The sequence below is a fragment of the Mauremys reevesii genome, linkage group 15 (assembly GCF_016161935.1).
Source record: "Mauremys reevesii isolate NIE-2019 linkage group 15, ASM1616193v1, whole genome shotgun sequence".
NCBI lineage: Eukaryota > Metazoa > Chordata > Testudines > Geoemydidae > Mauremys > Mauremys reevesii.
The window spans coordinates 19,267,291-19,286,787 of NC_052637.1; the positions used below are offsets into that span (position 1 = coordinate 19,267,291).

General features: G+C 47.6%; 1 protein-coding gene and 1 long non-coding RNA gene across 2 annotated transcripts in view; one reads left to right on the forward strand and one right to left on the reverse strand.

Moving 5' to 3' along the window:
- The window catches only part of GLP2R (glucagon like peptide 2 receptor), a 135,418-nt gene extending 131,516 nt beyond the window's left edge, over positions 1-3,902 (forward strand). Inside the window, exon 13 of the mRNA XM_039501579.1 lies at positions 3,250-3,902. Within this exon, the coding sequence (XP_039357513.1) occupies positions 3,250-3,582 (333 nt within the window). The 3' untranslated portion in view covers positions 3,583-3,902. The remainder of the gene's footprint in view (positions 1-3,249) is intronic.
- LOC120383429 lies at positions 458-19,148 on the reverse strand. The gene is made up of 3 exons (XR_005588472.1): positions 19,109-19,148; positions 3,219-3,342; positions 458-1,212 (listed from the first exon to the last, which is right to left on the reverse strand). It is a non-coding gene; the product is annotated as an uncharacterized LOC120383429 (long non-coding RNA).
- Positions 19,149-19,497: the final 349 nt, after the last annotated feature.

Consider the following 19,497-nt stretch of genomic DNA (forward strand, 5'->3'; position numbering starts at 1 on the left):
CTGGACTCCATGGACTGGGTCAAGCAGCACTTTCAAGCTGTTACCCTTATGTGTTCCAGATTCAGCACATCTCTATCCCCACTCTCACACCACAATTGTACTGGCAGTAACCTACTTGATGAGCAAACCCCACTGTATTTTGGGCGCTGCTGGGATCTTTAGCTTAGGTAAAAGAAGCGTTGCTGTAGAATGATGGGAGGAAGCTAAAAACACAAAAGAGTAAAGTTCAGCAAGAGAGAGAGAAGCAACCAACTTATCACTATTATTCAATAAATAACTTTTATGGTTAACTACACAAGGAGAGCCTAAACCCACATAACATACAAAGTTGCAAAAATGGAAAACAGAAGTACACCAAACATATGGCTGCATTTGCACACATAACTGGGTAAGGGCTCTTACAAATAGCTGGTTATATATCTAACTGGAAGACCAGGAGGAACTGTTTTCTCTATCTCCTGTGCAGAGTTCTAGTTATTTACATAACACATACATACAATACCGGAGGTTCACTGAGGCCTAGAAGCATGTGTGATATTCAGAAAAATAAGGGATAGATTCTGAAGAAATTCTACAGTGCATGTGAAAATGGCAATTTTTATGGGGACAGTGAAAGACAACATTCTGGTCATAGGATTATTCCATTAATAGGCATTTCAGTTTCCTTCTCCACAGCATGGAGGCATGATAACAGTTGATAAAACCAGTTTAAAAAAATGTTTGATGTCAAGACTAAAGTAGTTTTCACTAAAATTATTCCTGGAAATAACTGACCCATTTTTGCTAAAACTCTCAAAAAATTCTAGCTCAGGCAGAGGTCAAGTCTGAATTTTAAGAAGCAAAAAATCAGGATTTCCATCCTGCAGGAAATTCCAATATTTTGAAATTGTTTAGTCCCATAGAGATGACAAGTCAAAATGTCAAATTTTTCACAGAATTGAGAGTTCCAGAAATGTTTGATTCAGAAATGCTGGAACATTTTATTCTAAACTAAACATTTTGACATCCCTAGATTGAAACATTTCATGTTGGCTCATTTCAATATTGAATTGTGTCTGCCTGAGCTACCACGAGTGTCTCATTCTCCCATTCTGTGGGCTGGGCTCCCTGGTTGGACTACATCCGCTATGGTGCGCTGTAGTCATGGAGTTCTCATGATGCAGCATGATGATTCAATCAGAGGGAAGATGTAATCCAGTTGGAACACAGGAGCTGTGAGGGGTTGGAGGATGCTCAATACAGATGGCAGTTGAATTATGTGAAGATGCTAAACTCCAAAAAAGGCTACTTAGCATGTGCAAACTGAGATTTTTCAAAGGTTCATAATTTGGCAAAAAATGAGCATTTTTTCACAGGAACAGCAAAAGGCAGGTCTCTGACACCTGCCAATTTCAAGTCCCTACTCCAAAGCATGGAGGCACTAGGTAATCTCTCAGAAAATTCTTACTAGTATTTAATTAACATCAGCAAAATAATGTATTTTCTCCTAATATCATCAGACAATCTTGAACCATTGTTGCTAAAACTTTCCAAAATGATTCAGCCTGAAGCAGACATCTTGCATGAAAAAATTCTGCCCAAAAAGTTAAAGTTTAGCATAGGCAACTGAAAACAGGAAGTGTTAGGCAACCTTAACTTTAGGCATCATTACCTGTGCCACCTATAATTACAAACCCAAAATCTACATTAAAAGAACATTATTAAAGTTGCAAAGTCAAACACTCGACTTATAGGGACAAGGGAAACCTTAATTTTTCCCCGTTTGTGTGGATGTATAGGCAACTTTTATTCTGGACTTGGAAACCATAATAATGTTTGTTTAGCGTAGCTTTTATATGGTTTCTTTTCTAAAAAAATGGAAAACATAAATTCTATAATGTGCAACACTAACAACTCCTGCCTAGATCATGAGCAGCAAACCAGCCCCATCAGTTCCACAGCACCTAATCTCTGACACTTAAGATAAAGGCTACCTCTATTAGCAGTCAGTGATAGTAGGCTGTTATCCCCTTGGCCTAGCCACTTGTGAAGGACATCATACATTGGGTGACCTCTGCAGCAGTAGAACTATTTTACTGACAAGCATGTTCATTTGATCACCTCTTCCTGAGAAGAATCATGGTGAGAGGGTAAGACTTGGAGTTTCTGTATTAGAGGCTGGAATTCTCTTCCTAGCTTTCTTAGAAGTGACATAGAGCAACCGCTCAGCTACTCCTGTAAGACAGGCTGATACCTGCCTGCACAAGAGTAGGCCTTGCTCAATGACAAGGCTTCCAAATTGCACAGAAATATTAATATAATTCAGCAAAAGTAAGACTTTAACTCTTGGCCGGCCAGCTCTTTACGAAGTGGTCTTTTCCTAAGCCAAAGGGTACACTGATGCTGTTTGTGGTAGGGCTGTGGATCCATTTTGTCTTTGTGCTGTCTGGAATTACAACTCCATGTGCAGTGCTGCCACTGGGACGATGCATGCGGCAGGCTATACAGTATTCAGGGTTTGGGACAGGGCAGCTGTATTATACAAACCACAGACCAGAACACACAAATCTGCCCAGACATCACTGCCCTGGCCCCAGGACTATCTCCTGCCCAATTTCAAAGTCCTGCAGCAATCCCCAGTGGTACTAAGCATTTCAAAAAGTCACCGTAAAAGAAAGTGTTTGGGGATATAAACATAGGAGTCATTGTCACTCCCTCTATAGTGTAGTGAATGGAGCAGGGTAGGGTGACCAGATGTCCCAATTTTATAGGGACAGTCCCGATTTTGGGGTCTTTTTCTTATATAGGATTCTATTACCCCCGACCCCCTGTCCCGATTTTTCACACTTGCTGCCTGGTCACCCTAGAGCAGGGCCTGACAGCTTAGGGGACTGACAGAGGCATGCAGTCTTTCACCTTTCAGTCATGGTAGCCAGCTGCTAAGTGGGCTGTTCGACATGAGTTGCTGGTCTCTACACACTTACTGTTAGACAGGCAGCCACGCCCAACAGCTACTTCACAGACAACCCTCTTGCTGGCAGGTGAATCAGAAAGTCCAGGTCTGAGTTGGCCCTGGGGGCTGACCTCCGCTTTGTCCCGTAGTGCGCTCACACCAAGGCAAGGCTGAGACACTGCAGCTTGCTTGTTCTTACACTGCTCTGTGAGTAGCTGAAATGCCAGTCTGCAGGGCTGTCAGCCCAGCATGTTTTGCCTGCATGAAAGTCACCACACAGAAATACCTCGTGTCAGGTTGTTTTCTTCTTCCAACAGGTGAAAGCAGAACTCCAAAAGCAATGGTCCCGCTTCCTGCTGGCTGATCCATTTGGCTGCATGCAGTGCTTCCTTGGGGAAAACATCAAATATCTGGGGAAATATTCAAAGAAGCAAAAACATCAGCACTTTGCCAATAACAGGCTGTGTGTGGAAGTGAGTGAGCCCTGGGCTGCGCAGCTCCAGCAGGTGCTGTTGAATGGGAGAGCAGATCTTAGCTCAGAGCCAGGACGTACTGGAGAGCCCTACCCCAGGGCAAGTGTGTCGGATAGCAGCGAAGGAGAAGTCACAACTGGGGAGACAGAGGAAGTCTTTGAAGAAAGTGAGATTTAGAAGGCTCTTTTAAAGGACAGCATAATAAAGGCACCTTCAGAATGGACCTCTTCCTCCCCCACAAGCTGTGTTCCTGCAACAGGAGAAAAAGAACGGGAAGTTTCTTCCCATGGGCTATGCAGTGTTGTTGTAGCCATGTTGGTGCCAGCATATTAGACAGACAAGGTGGGTGAGGTCATAGCTTTTATTGGACCAACTTCTGCTGATGACAGAGACAAATTTCCAAGTTTACCCAGAGCTAAAGATTACCTCACCTATCTTGACTTTCTTCCCATGGGTTAACATTCCCTGCCCCATCCCAAGTTCTCTTAAACACACGAGGGGAATCAAAGTAAAATCTGAGGGTTCCTGCAGATCTGGTGATACATTTCCTCTCAGTCTTTATGGTGTTTAACTGAAAACAATATCTCTCCTCTCTTTTAATCTGGCAACCAAGGAAAGCAAGTTGCATTCTGGTCATGAATGGGACCCTGTGGGTGCACATAGCAGATTTCACAGATCATCCCTGTGTCTTTATCTGCACATTTCTACCATGCTTTTAATACAATAGAGAAGAGAACTGTTTTGTTCTCTTACATAAATCATGAGACATCATCTGTATTTTGTTTGCTACTCTGTCCTGCAGTTTTGCTGACAGATATGAATATCAGCATGTTTCCTTTGGGTTTGTTTATTATTTGGCATGACTGGCATTTTTGGCATATGCTAATCTAGTTTTCAATTTTATGGAGTCCAGAAGAATAATTACATCTATTGAAGAAACAATTTTTGGATTTATTTTGAGGTGCTTCATATGGGTTTGTTTGGTGTGGTCACTGGCTGTGTGTGTCTGTGTGTATGTTTATTTGTGCATATGTTTGTGTGTGTGTTGTGTGCACATATTCCCACATTGTTGTTCACAAGTGATCCAGATTTGTAAATGGGATAGGCATGTACAGTACTGTAGTGGGGTGACCACCCGCTCCAGCCTGGAAGGGGTTGGGGAAAAGCCCTGCAGAGGGCTAGGGCTGGGCAAGGTAAAACACTGGATGACTGGGGGAAGTGGCTGCAGCTGGGGCACTCCCCAAATGGAGCCACAGGGCCTTATAAGAAGGCCAGGGAAACCAGAAGGGTCAGACTCTCCCTCTCCCTGTAGAGGGAGAAGGGCCTGGCTGCAGGGAGAGACAGACACTGGGTACCTGAGTGAAGCAGGGCTGGGGAAAGGCAGAGGAGCTGGGGGGGCTCCAGCCTGGGAAGTCCCAGGCTGTGGCCTAGCACAAGGCCAACGGGTACTGGGGGTTGCAGAGGGCAGCCCAGGGGTAGGCAGAGGCAGCAGGTCCAAACCCAACCTTGCCAGTGATGAGTAGGCATGGGGCTACACAATGACTGGCAGTAGCCATACACTGAGGCCAGGTGGGGATAGTGGGTGGCGGTTCCCCTGGGAAGGGGAGACCCTGAGGCTGAAAGAGGTTACTGCCAGGGGGGCAGCACCCCAGGTCAATGGGGCACTGGGGTCCAGGGAGGTACACAGGGGCCAGAGGACAGGCAGATCACTGGCCTGCAGAGGGCACTCCAGAGATGGAATGAGCTAATTCCCAGACATCACCAGCAGGAGGCGCCGCAGGGGTGAGTCTGCAAGTTTACAAGAACTCAAGCTAAACAAATCCACACAAGGAGGGACAAATGCTCTTCCTCACCCCCCAGAAGCAGAAGTTGAACAGTCATGCTGTGACAGAACAGTAAGAGGAGAAAGAACAAGGAGTACTTGTGGCACCTTAGACTAACAAATTTATTTGGGCATAAGCGTTCATGGGCTAAAACCCACTTCATCTGATGCATGCAGTGGAAAATACAGTAGGAAGATGTATATACACAGAGAACATGAAAAAATAGGTGTTGCCATACCAACTCTAACGAGACTAATCAATTAAGGTGGACTATTATCAGCAGGAGAAAAAACTTTTGTAGTGATAATCAGGATGGCCCATTTCAAACAGTTGACAAGAAAGTGTGAGTAACAGTAGGGGGAAAATTAGCATGGGGAAATAATTTTTACTTTGTGTAATGACCCATCCACTCCCAGTCTTTATTCAGGCCTAATTTAATGGTGTCCAGTTTGCAAATTAATTCCAGTTCTGCAGTTTCTCGTTGGAGTCTGTTTTTGAAGGTTTTTTGTTGGAGAATTGTGACTTTTAGGTCTAATTGAGTGACCAGAGAGGTAGAAGTGTTCTCCGACTCGTTTTTTAATGTTATAATTCTTGATGTCTGATTTATGTCCATTTATTCTTTTTTGTCAAGACTGTCTGGTTTTGCCAATGTACATGGCAGAGGGGCATTGCTGGCACATGATGTCATATATCACATTGGTCGATGTGCAGGTGAATGAGCCTCTGATGGTGTGGCTGATGTGATTAGGTCCTATGATGGTGTCCCCTGAATAGATGGGTGAACAGAGTTGGCAACTGGCTTTGTTGCAAGGATAGGTTCCTGGGTTAGTTTTCTTGTTGTGTGGTGTGTGGTTGCTGGTGAGTATTTGCTTCAGGTTGGGGGGCTCTCTGTAAACGAGGACTGGCATGTCTCCCAAGATCTGTGAGAGTGAGGGATCATCCTTCAGGATAGGTTGTAGATCCTTGATGATGCGCTGGAGAGGTTTTAGTTGGGAGCTGAAGGTGACGGCTAGTGGCATTCTGTTACTTTCTTTGTTGGGCCTGTCCTAGAGTAGGTGACTTCTGGGTACTCCTCTGGCTCTGTCAACCTGTTTCTTCAGTTCAGCAAGTGGGTATTGTAGTTTTAAGAACACTTGATAGAGCTCTTGTAAGTGTTTGTCTCTGTCTGAGGGATTGGAGCAAATGCGGTTGTATTTTAGAGCTTGGCTGTAGACAACGGATCATGTAATGTGGTCTGGATGAAAGCTGGAGACATGTAGGTAAGTATAGCGGTCAGTAGGTTTCTGCTATAGGGTGATGTTTATGTGACCATTGCTTATTAGCACTATAATGTCCAGGAAGTGGATCTTTTGTGTGGACTGGTCCAGGCTGAGGTTCATGGTGGGATGGAAATTGTTGAAATCATGGTGGAATTCCTCAAAGGCTTCTTTTCCATGGGTCCAGATGATGAAGATGTCATCAATGTAGTGCAAGTAGAGTAGGGGCATTAGGGGACGAGAGCTGAGGAAGCGTTGTTCCAAGTCAGCCATAAAAATGCTGGCATCCTGTGGGACATGCGGGTACTCATAGCAGTGCCACAGACTTGAAGGTATATATTGTCCACAAATGTGAAATAGTAAGCATCTGGCAGACCCCTCATTGCACTGTTCACCATCTCTCCCTACCTACCGCACTGATATACACTTTCACAGTCCACGTGGAGCAGGTGGCTGCCTTTCTTCTGACCCTCCGTCCTTTCCCCCTTCCATCAGGTACATGCACTGCCCAGACAGCCATGCAGAAGAAGTGGGAGGTGCCCCAGATTCTTCATACATTCTCTTCCTGTCAATATTCATGATAACACTAAAAACTAGAGTGACATGTGCAGCCTCAGTTATTGCTATCTGCAGCTGAAGCACACAGATGAATAGTTAATCCTAAAGACATTCCAGTTCATTGCCAGTATTTAATTATGACCTAATTCCTTATACACAAAGAGGCTCAAGATGATTACATGACAGGTGCTCAGGCTGGGAGCTCAGAGTACTTGCAGTGTAATAATGATTCTAGATACACTTTCACTTTGAACTGGAAATGAACTTGCAAAGAATTACAAACTCCTGCATATTTAGTTCTTTTGGGCACAGTATTTCATAAACCAATCCAATGCTAAATGGGAAAGAAATATCTGAAATTTCCAGCTTGTTCTAATTTTAAATACAGAGTTTGATCTTAAATCACTTTCTAGCACGAATGCCATATTACAGCCCTTCCTTCACACATTTCTGTCCTTTCGAGTCACTTCTTACTAAGTCAACATTAAAACAATTTCAAAGCCCCTGCTCAGCTGCCCCTTCAGTATCAGATTCTGTTTCACTTTTTGTCAGTTTCCCATTAAATAATTTAATTCCCTATTCAAACAATTCCAGCCCCATAACTCCATGGACCTCACAGAGCAAGGGGCCCTGAGGAAAGCAGATGCTGCTGGCTCTGCAAACCCACCGTTCGGGTTTCAGCAATACCCAAGGAGCCAATATAATGGTATTTAAAACCATGTAAGTTCATTAAAGGAACCTTGTTTACTCAACTATTTCTAAATAGTTTGTATGTAGAATTCCCAGCTTTTGAGAAGTCTGGCTATACTGAATTTTACTATTGCTTCTAAATGTGTGTATTTTAATTGTATTTTTATTCATTTGTGAAAAAATGATAACAGTGTAATCATAGGTGCCATAACAAAGGGTGCTGGGGGTGCTGCTGCACCCCCTGGGTTGAAGAGGTTTCTATCAGATACAGGGTTTACAGTTTGATTCTATGGCTGTCAGCACCCCCACTGTACAAATTGTTCCAGCGCCCCGACTGTAATTATAGTAAATTAAAAGAGGCAAATCTTCTGAGAGTAACTATTGCAAATAGTCCAGAAAAAAGACAACTTCAGAAAACTGATAGGTAAGGTTCCATGGGAAGAAAATCTAAGGGAAATAGGACTTCAGAAGATCTGGCAGTTTTTAGAGGAGACAATATTAAAGGCACAACTGCATACTATCCTGATGTGAAGATAGGCAAAATAGAAAGAGGCCAATATGGCTGCATCAGGCTTCCTTGGCAACCTGAAAATCAAAAAGTGGACAAATTGCTAGCAAAGAGTACAAAAGAATAGCACGAGCATATAGGGACAAAATCAGAGAGACTAAGGCAGCAAATGAGTTATACATAGCAAGGGATGTGACAAGCAATAAGAAGAGCTTCTATGAGTACATTAGGAGTTAGAGAAAGACAAAGGAAAGCGTAGGTCCACTCCCCAGCAGGGAAGGAGAGCTAATAACAGATGACAGCACTAAGGCTGAGGTGTTTAATGACTATTTTGCTTCAGTCTTCACTAGAAGGTTAATTGTGACCTGATGCTTTACACAATTAATATTGACAAGGGGGAAGGAACACAAGCCAGAGTAGGGAATGAACAGGTTAAAGAACACTTAGATAAATTAGATGTATTCAAATCAGCAGGGCCTGATGAAATTCATCCTAGGATACTTAAGAAGCTAGATGAAGCTATCTCAGAACTGTTAGCAATCATCTTTGAGAGCTCCTGGAGGTTGGGTGAGGGCAGGGGAAGGGTAAACATAGTACCTGTCTTTAAAAAGGGGAAGAAAGAGGACCCAGAGAATTATAGGCCAGTCAGCCTAACTTAGATACCTGGAAATATACTGGAACAAATGATTAAACAATTGATTTGTAAGTATCTAGAGGATAACAGGATTATAAGGATTAGCCAGCATGGATTTGTCAAGACCAGATCTTGCCAAAACAACTTAATTGCCATCTTTGACAGGATTATTGGCCTAGCGGCTAGAGGGGTGAGACCATAAGCACCCCTGTATTCACACCCTATACAGTACTACAATGATGTTTGTACAAACAATGCCTTCTGTGGTATCATTTAAAAACTAACATCACACTGGTCAATAATATCATTGTGAATACATGTGACAATGCTGCATGTGGAGTTGTGACTGTCCTCTGATATTGTGTTTTTAACTCTATATTTGAACAAGGTAGAAACAGGTCTGCCCAGGTCTTGAATACAAATTAAGGAGGGTGAGAGAGAGCCTGGAGCACTGGGCCTGGTACAAGAGCTGAGGCCTCAACCAGAGGCTGTGAACCAAAGTCAGGCTGTGTATTAAAGCAGACATGTACAAATTCACTGCCCAGCACATGAACTTGGCAAAGTTGTTGCTAGTGTACTAGGCACTAGATAGTTACATAAGTCTATTCCAGTTAGTTCAGATACATCTCAATCTAGTACAAGATAAGATGGTTTGACAGAATAATGAATAGGGATGTTTTGTTCAAGATATCAGGAACAAAGGGAGATAACAAACAGATGTCATGAAATATATAAGGTGGTGTGTATGTTAGTTGTTTGTTTTTTAGCCTATAAATGGGGTACTCTGCCTTAATTCTTTGCATGGCCATGGGGATGGCAGAAACTCTTGCTGCCCACTGAGCACTCATGTGTCTGTGTACCAGTAACCACAGAGCCAGGGCACTAATACTGTGCCTAGGGGGCAATAAACTTGGCTGAGTGCCTTTGTCACTGAACTGTGCCTGTGGTCTTTCTTTATGAGTAACACTGAAGTCTGCTGAATGAGCAGGCTACCTTACTGGCTGTCCAAGGACAGAAGCACTGGGCAGCCTGAGCAGCAGTACTAATGCAATGACATTCCAGCCTTCGGCAATTAACAACACTGTCTGGTACTATCGAGGTCTGCTAAACCAGCTATCTGCACAAGACTGAAAGAACACACACACGCAAGCCAACTGACAACAACCAGCGACAATGGAATAGCAATTTACATGTGTAGTACCTTGAACTATCAAAGCTCACAGGGTGCTTGGGGAAAAGACGGTTACTCACCTGTAGTAACTGGTGTTCTTCGAGATGTAGGCTCTCTGAGGGACGAGATTGCAGGCCTTGACCCTTGAGGTACCAAAGGTAGTCGAGGACAGTCTGGACGGTCAACCAAATTGCAGCCACTCAGGAACCAAGCTGCAGAGGAAGTGGTGGGTGGGTGGAAGTGACAGCCGGAGCAGGAGGGAGGTGGCGGGGGGAGAGCAGGCGAACGGGAATGGGTGCCGAGCAGCAGAGTCGCGCAGCACAGCGAGCCGAGGGCGGAGCGGGCGCTGCAGATGCGAGCTGGATGCGTCTCTCGGTGCTGAATGCGGGAAGAGGAGACGTGCGGAAGAAGAGGGAGGGAGGAGCGAGAAAGAGATGAGGCTCTGAGAGTGCCTTGGAGAAGAGGAGCCTGGGAAGGAAGAGAGAGGGAGCAGAACCTCTATCTGGGGAAAGCCCCCGGGAAGAAGATCTGTTGAAAGGAAGGATCTGGAAAAGCCCATGGTGAGAGGAAGGATGAAAGGGGAAGGGACCACTGAAGGAGTGAAGGACTGTGCTGAGGCCTGCGAGGGCGGCGGGGCTACCTTCAGAAAAGGCAGAAAAAAATTGGCCGCGGGCGGCGAGAAGGAGGACTAGCGCCCCATCCAGAGGGAGCAATGCCTGCACGCGCCGCGTGCGCATGGCTGGACCCGCTGCACTGTTGTAAACATGGCTGTGGTGGCGACCGGCACAGCGGGGACGACAAGAGCAGGCAGGGAGGCGAGTCAGGAAGAGAGCTCCCGGGGGCGGCTGCTCCTGGACGTGTGTGGGTTGCTATGCTGGTGAGCCCCCAGCCCAGGTGGGTTGGCCCCCAGCACAGTGCCCAGCCCAGCGCAGCGGGGCCTCCGGCGTCGAGGGGTGGGGTGGTGGCGGGCGTGGCGAGGGTCCCTCCAGCACAGGAGAGCCCCACCCCCACCGCCACGCCCGAGGAGGGGCCGTCACCCGCATGTCTGGGGACACCATGTCTAGCGATGCCCATGGGCAGGGCGCGCGCCGACGGCAAGCACATGGGGAAAGATGGCACCGGCGTGGGGGCGGAGCTGCTGCCATGTGGGAGCGGAGGAGGCCATGGGAGCGAGAGGAAGAGATCAGGGAGGCCGGATGGCCGGAGAGTCCGAGGGACGCCTGTGCAGAGGACAGCGGAGCGGTGCCTGCTGCCCAGGACCGCTGAGCCGCTCGACTTGGAGTCACTCTTCTGAACTGAACTAGACTTTAACTGGAGCGGGAGGGACAAAGGAGGAACAGATTCAGAATCTCGAGAGCTTGAGACAGCGCCGCAAATCCAGGGGTGGCGCCAGCCATGTGTCGAGGTGGATGAGTGGAGGCATCGGCCGCGCGGCGACGCGGCGTGGGCGCGGCGGCACATGCGCGAGGGCTGCGCGACCACCGCGGCGTGCACTTGCCTGCGAAGGCGAAGGAGACTAATAGGGAGCGTTGACCAGGGAAGCGGAGGGGGGGAGGGGCAGGGGCGTCTGTAGGGGGATTGCCAGCAATGTCAGCAGCAGCAATCCCAGTCCCAGGATCAGGGTCAAGGAGGAAGGGAAGGGGACATGGGACCCCATCTCAACTTGAGCTTCAGCTGGTGTCTCTTGTGAGTCCCGGAGGCTAAATGGGGGGGAGGCCTTGGGGACGAGCCTTCCCCTGCCTCGAGTGGGGGGATGCCCTGCCCCTGCCTGCCCCTGCTGGGGGCACACTCACCTCCCTCTGACAGGACCAGCGCTCAGAGGAGAGACTGAGAGAGGAGAGAAGAGAGAGGGAGGGAGGGAGGGTGGGGAGGGTGGGGTGGGGGAGAGGAGGGGCGAAATGAACTGTAGCCGTAGCCGCTGTGGACGTGCTGATGACCAGCTGTCTGATGGATGGATGACCACGCCTGGCAGAAGGGTGAGGCCTGAGTGGAGAGAGGCGGGAGCCCGCGGGCGCCCAAGGGCCCCCGAGGCTTTGGGGGGGCGGGCCTGGGTGAGGGGCCTGCCCGCCGCCCGATGGTCCCGCCCTGGGGCGGAAGGGAAAGCGGCGGGCCGAGGCGCGAGGTCTGTTGTATTCTTGGAAAAGCGTGCTGCGGGAAGGTTGAAGGGGTGAGCGGCGGTGGGTGGGTGGTGCATGCGCGGATCGCCACTCTGCCGTCCTTCAGGGTTTGAAGTTTGGTATCAGTCTTTTCTTCTCTTCTTAGACGTCCCCGAAAGAAAGGAAGAGGAAGCTCCTGCGACCTCTGGACCTCTGGAGGAGAGAAGCCATGCAATCGCCGCATGCGCCATGCCCCTGCTATGGTCCTGGCCCCGAGTCCGGTCCGCCGCGCGCTGTCTACCGCTGCCTTAATCAAGCTAGCTTAGCTCTTTCTCCAGCAGTGCAGAGAACGACCTGCGGGAATCCTGCGGGGTGAGCTCTGCTCAAATTTTTGGGCACAGCCCAAGATGTTGAATGTATATCTTGAGAGCAGGGCCACTGCCAGAGCATGGCATTGTTCTTCTGTTGTCGAATGAAGGGGCGCGGCCTCCCCGGGCGTCCGTCCCCCCCCTCCGTCGTGATCCTCCCCCTGACCTCCTTCTCTTCTTCACGGGGTGGTTGATTAGCTGATGGCCTGGATGGAGGTCCTGTGAGTTTTGTGAGTTTGAGGCGGGGGGGCTCCGGCGGTGCCGCCCCGCCCCTGCCACCGGGGGGGAGGGGGAGGGAGGAGGAGCACCGGTAGCACTTCTCCGGTGCCTGCTCGTCGTCGCTGGAAGCTTCATGCTCAAGTGCAAGTGCGGCGGCCTGTGGAGTGGGGGGGGGGTGGCCTGCTGACAGTGGCTTACCGTACCGACCGCACCGAGCCGGGGGCTGTCGGTGGGAGGGGGCCTGTTCATCTCCTCTGTGGTGGGGACCCTGCCCGGAAGTCAACTGGCCCCCAGGGGAAGCTGGAAGCGGCCAGAGGGTGGGCAGCCAGGAGGGGGTCGGCCAGGGGTGCGGCGGCGGCCGCGGGGCCCGCGCCGTGGCCGGTGTGTGTGGACGGTGCGGCGCTGGGGTGGGCGCGCTGGCGCGGCGCGGGGGGCGCGCGGCTCGACGAGCTCCGGGAGCCCGCCCCGCGAACCCGGGCGGGGAGCTCAACCGCGGCGCGGCGGCGGGCTGGCTGCGGCGGCGCGGCGGCGGCCTCGCGGCTGCGACGGTGCCGCCTCTCGCGGTGCCCCGGCCGGACTCGCGGCGACGGGCGACTGGGCGTCCGGGACTCGAAACGCGCCGCGACTGGGGCGGTGCGGGACTGGCGGAGCGACGAGCGCGGGCGCGGGCGTCGTCGTGGGCGTGGGCGTCGTCGTGGGTGTGCGCCCGCGTGCGGTGCGGGAGCGTGAGCGTGAGCGCGAGACCTCGGGCGGTGCTGCGGCGGCGGCTCGGGCACCCGGGACGGGGTCGCATATAAGTGGCTTCCAATAGAGAGAGAGTCGCACGGTGCACGCGGCAGCTGGCGCTTGCATCAGCGGTAAGTTCAATCAAATGTCTTGCCGGCCTGGAATGGATGATAGGAGCAATCACTCGAAGAAGAATAAGCATGTCTGGATCGTAAAAAAAAATAAAAATGTTTTTTTGTTGTCTAACCAGCCTGGTTGCCAAGCAGAGACAATGAAGATACATTTACATAAAAGATAAACAAAGGCATCAAGCTAACGAGGAGGTCAGTGGCGTGTACAAGAATAAAAATTTGGCTGCTTTTGGAGATGTGCTTTCTGTGCTTCCCATGGCAGGAGAAACATAAGAATGGACATACTGGGTCAGGCCAAAGTTCCATCTAGCCCGGTATCCTGTCTTCCAATAGTGGCCAATGCCAGGTGCCCCAAAGGGAATGAACAGAACAGGTAATCATCAAGTGATCGATCCCCTGTCGCTCATTCCCAGCTTCTGGCAAACAGAGGCTAGGGACACCATCCCTGCCCATCCTGGCTAATAGCCATTGATGGACCTATCCTCCATGAATGTATCTAGTTCTTTTTTGAACCTGTTATAGTCTTGGCCTTCACAACATCCCCTGGCAAGGAGTTCCACAGGTTGACTGTGTGTTGTGTGGGGGGGAAAAAACTTCCTTTTGTTTGTTTTAAATCTGCTGCCTAATAATTTTATTTGGTGACCCCTAGTTCTTGTGTTATGAGAAGGAGTAAACAACACTTCCTTATTTACTTTCTCCACACCAGTCATGATTTTATAGACCTCTATTACACACACACCCCTTAGTCATCTCTTTTCCAAGCTGAAAAGTCCCAGTTTTATTAATCTCTCCTCATATGGCAGCCGTTCCATACCCCTAATCATTTTTGTTGCCCTTTTCTGATCCTTTTCCAATTCCAATATATCTTTTTTGAGAAGGAGCAACCAATCTGCACACAGTATTCAAAATGTGGGCAAACCATGGATTTATATAGAGGCAATATGATATTTTCTCTCATTATCGATCCCTTTCTTAATGATTCCCAGCATTCTGCTTGCTTTTTTGATTGCTGCTGCACATTGAGTGGATGTTTTCAGAGAACTATCCACAATGACTCCAAGATCTCTTTCTTGAGTGGTAACAACTAATTTAGACCCCATCATTTTATATGTATAGTTAGAATTATGTTTTCCACTGTGCATTACTTTGAATCTATCAATATTGAATTTCATATGCCATTTTGTTAGGGTTGCTCAGTCACCCAGTTTTGAGAGATCCTTTTGTAGCTCTTCACAGTCTGTCTGGGGCTTAACTATCTTGAGTAGTTTTGTATCATCTGCAAATTTTCCCATCTCACTGTTTACCCCTTTTCCCAGATCATTAATTAATATGTTGAATAGGACTGAGTCAAGGATAGACCGCTGGGGGACACCACTATTTATCTCTCGCCATTCTGAAAACTGATCATTTATTCCTATCCTTTGTTTCCTATCTTTTAACCAGTTACCAATCCATGAGAGGACCTTCCCTCTTAACCCATAACTACTTATTTTGATTTTCAGAAAGCAATACACACTATATCCACTGGATCCCCCTTGTCCACATGCTTGTTGATTCCCTCAAATAATTTTAGTAGATTGGTGAGGCATGATTGCCCTTTATAAAAACCATGTTGACTCTTCCCCAACAAATTATGTTCATCTACGTGTCTGACAATTTTGTTCTTTACTATCTTGTCAACCAGTTTGCCCGGTACTGAAGTTAGGCTTACCAGCCTGTAATTGCAAAGGTCACCTCTGAAGCTCTTTTTAAATAAAAAAAATTGGTATCACATTAGCTATCCTCCAGGCATTTGGTACAGAAGCTGGTTTAAATTAGAGGTTACAGCCACAGTTAGTAGTCCGGCAATGTCACATCTGAATTCCTTCGGAATTATTGGGTGAATACCATCTGGTCCTGGTGACTTATTACTTTTTAGTTTATCAGTTTGTTCCAAAACCTCCTCTAATGACACCTCAATCTGGGACAGTTCCTCAGATCTGTCACCTAAAAAGAAAGGCTCAGGTTTGGGAATCTCCCTTACATCCTCAACCGTGAAGACCAATGCAAAGAATTTAGTTTAGTTTCTCCGCAATGGCCTTATCATCCTTGAGTGCTCCTTTAGCATCTCAATCATCCAGTGGCTCCACTGGTTATTTAGCAGGCTTCCTGCTTCTGCTGTACTTAACATTTTTTGCTATTACTTTGAGTCTTTGGCTAGCTGTTCTTCAAATTCTTTTTTGGCATTCCTAATTTTACACTTTATATGCCAGAGTTTATGCTCCTTTCTATTTGCCTCACTAGAATTTAACTTCCACTTTTTAACGGTTGCCTTTTTGCCTCTCACTGCTTCTCTTACTTTGTTGTTTAGCCATGGTGGCACTTTTTTTGGTTCTCTTACTATATTTTTTTTAATTTGAGGTATACATTTAAGTTGAGCCTCTATTATGGTGTCTTTAAAAAGTTTCCATGAAGCTCAGAGGGATTGTACTTTTGTGCTTTACCTTTTAATTTCTGTTTAACTAACCTCCTCATTTTTGTGTCATTCCCCTTTGTGAAATTAAATGCTACAGTGTTGGGCTGCTGTGGTGTTTTCCCTGCCACAGGGATGTTAAATTTAATTATATTATGGTCACTATTATCAAGCTGTCCCACTATATTCACCTCTTGGACCAGATCATGTGTTCCACTTAGGACTAAATGAAGAATTGCCTCTCCTCTTGTGGGTTCCAGGACTAGCTGCATCAAGAAGCTGCCTCTCCCCTGACCATCACCCTTTGGCCTGAGGTGCTGCCTTTCCCCCCTGGAGCCCTGGCACCGGTGGAGCTGACCGTCCCTCCCACCCTCCGCAGCCCCAGGGCCAGAGGAGTTTGCTCTCCCCACTGCAGCCCCAGAGGAATTCTGTGCCCCTGATGACCGGGGTGTGTGCTGTGGCCTTGCTTAACTCCTCCCCCCGGAAGAGGTAACAACTCAACTATCAATGGGAAAAGGAGACTGCACCCCAGGAAGCCTTCCTGCTTTTGGAAGCAGGGATAATGACCTTCAAGAGACATGTGTTTCAAACGTTAAAGAGAGGGGCAGTGAACCCCTAAGTGATCTTTCACCTAAGACGACGAGGGAAACCAGCACCTTGTATTTCTGTGGAAGGTCCTAACTGAGAGACAGTCAGCCATGGTGGACCAAAAGTATGGTGAGCAAAGCCATCTTAAACAAAGCCTGTCCCTTGCTAGATTGAGTTTTAGATTTTAGATCTATGTTTTCACTCTCATGTTTGTAACCATCTCTGCCTTTATTTCATTTACTTGGCAACACTTAACCTAGGTCCTGTTGTTAGTAAAATTGTTTTATTTTAATCTAAACCACTTCAGTGCTGTGTTTTACTTGAAGTAATTGTTAACTCCAGTTAATGTGGCAGGATGATGAGTATTATTATTCCTCTGAATGGCCCAGGGCACACAGTTCTGGGGAAATTCGGGACTGGGTGTATGTTAGGGTGACAAGACAGCAAATGTGAAAAATCAGGTCAGGGGGTGAGGGGTAATAGGAGCCTATATAAGAGACCCCAAAATAGGGACTGTCCCTATAAAATCGGGACATCTGGTCACCCTAGTGTGTGTTGGGGTCACCTGGCTATTAGTAAGCAACAGGGAAGGCTCTAGGTTTTTTGCCACCCCAAGCAAAAAAATGTTTGGCCACTCCGCCCCCCACCCCCTTTTTTGGCTTTTACACATGTTTGCACTTTGCAATGTTATTTTTTCTTCTGTTTTTTTTTGACTGTTTAAATTTTTTTTTAAATGACAGAGAATTTGTAGTTAGTCAAATAAAACAATTACCTACTAGTGTACTCATTTAATTTTAACAAAATCACAATTACAAACAATTTGGGTTCAACTATACACTGTAACGAAAAACGTTAGTGACTACCGGTGCACCCAGTTTCTCATAAATTAAAAGAATTTATATGAACTGAATTTTTCTGGATTTTATACTTCCGTAGTAGTATAAATTTTGATTTAGTATGATTATAATAATTCAGTGAAATCTAATTGTTTTGCAATGGTACTTTCAGTTGAAATTAATGCAAGTCCTGACAAATGATTTTGAGACATGGTGGACCTCAAATAATTTTTTAGTAATTTCAGTTTGAGAAACTGAGCTCACCTGAAGCCACTCTCTTTGTTGCTGGTAGGCAGCACCGGAAAGTCATTTTCCTTTTTTCTCCCGCCATTTTAACCCTATAACCAGTGGCACCGACGTGACACAGAAATTGGCATGAATGGTGCCGATAGGCCAGCACAGTACACACAAGTAATCGTGATTCCTGATTTAATTGATCAATAACCATTAACGTTTAAACATTTATGCATGTTCACATTATGAATGACCATGTCACGATGTGACAATATTTTTCACATCACGCTCCTATTGCACTAGTGGAGATTTTTTTGATCTTCATGTATTACTTTTTTTTTTCATTCATTGGTGGATTTTTCTGGAAAAAAAAGGATGGCCGGAATGCTACCCCTGGAAATGTGCCGCCCCAAGCATGTGCTTGCTTTGCTGGTGCCTAGAGTAACCAAGGCTGATGGAGACCAGAGGAAGGCTGTGGTGCAGCAAGCAGAGTTACTGAACCAAGACTGCTTGTCCCTCAGGCAGTTAGTACATGCCTGTATGTGACTGGGAGCATCCAGACAAGGCAGCAGAGCATTTTAAGGCACCCAGAGTTATAGGGCAGGCGGTGACACAATCTCTCACTGATCTGGATTGCACCCCAGAATGTGACAAGGGAAAGCAGTAGATGTGATGTATCTTAAAAACCATAAGAAACATAAAAATGGCCACACTGCATCAGACCAAAGGTCCATCTAGCCCAGTATCCTGTCTTCCAACAGTGGCCAATGCCAGGTGCCCCAGATGGCATGAACAGAACACGGAATCATCAAGTGATCCATCCCCTATTGCCCATTCCCAGCTTCTGGCAAAACCAAGGCTAGGGACACCATCCTGGGCAATAGCCATTGATTGATCTAGCCTCTATGACTGTATCTAGTTCTTTTTTGAACTCTCTTATAGTCTTGGTGTAACAGGGTCAGACTCACCCCTTGCAGCGCCTCCTGCTGGTGCTTCTGGGAATTAGCTCAGTCCAGCGCTGGAGCGCCCTCTGCAGGCTGGTGATCCACCTGTCTTCAGGCCCCTGTGTCCCTCCCTGGACCCAGTGCCCTTTTACATGGAGTGCTGCCCCCTAGCAGTAACCCCTTTCTCTTAGGGTCTCCCCTCCTCAGGGAACCCTCACCCTCTATCCCCACCTTGCCTCAGTATTGGCTACTGCCAGTCATTGTCTAGCCCCACACTCTGGGGCAGACTGCAGTATCAACCTACTCATCACAGGCAAGGAGGGTTTGGACCTGCTGCCTTGGCCTACCCCTGGGCTGCCCTCTGCAACCCCCAATACCAGTTGCCCTACGCTAGGCCAAGCCTAGGGCTTTCTAGGCTGGAGCTTCCCCAGCTCCTCAGCCTCCCCCAGCCCTACTTCACCCTAGGTACCTTGTCTCAGCTCCTAAGCAGCCAGGCCCTTCTTCCTCTTCAGGCAGAGGAAGACTGTCTGGGCTTCTGGCTTCCCTGGCCTTCTTATAAGGCCCTGTTCAGTTTGGGGCGTGGCCCCAGCTGCAGCCACTTCTTCAATCAGCTCAGCCTAGAGCAGCAGCTCTCAAGCCCTGCCAGGCTGTTTTTAAACCCCTCAGGGCAGGAGCAGGGTCCACCCTGCTATACTTGGCCGCCTTGATTTTTGTAAGGCTTTTTGCACAGTCCCAGGTTACAGTCTCATAAACAAACTAAGGAAATGCAGTCAAGATAAAATTACTATAAGGTTGGTGCACAACTGGTTAAAAACTGTACTCAAAGGGTAGTTATCAATGGTTCACTGTCAAACTGGA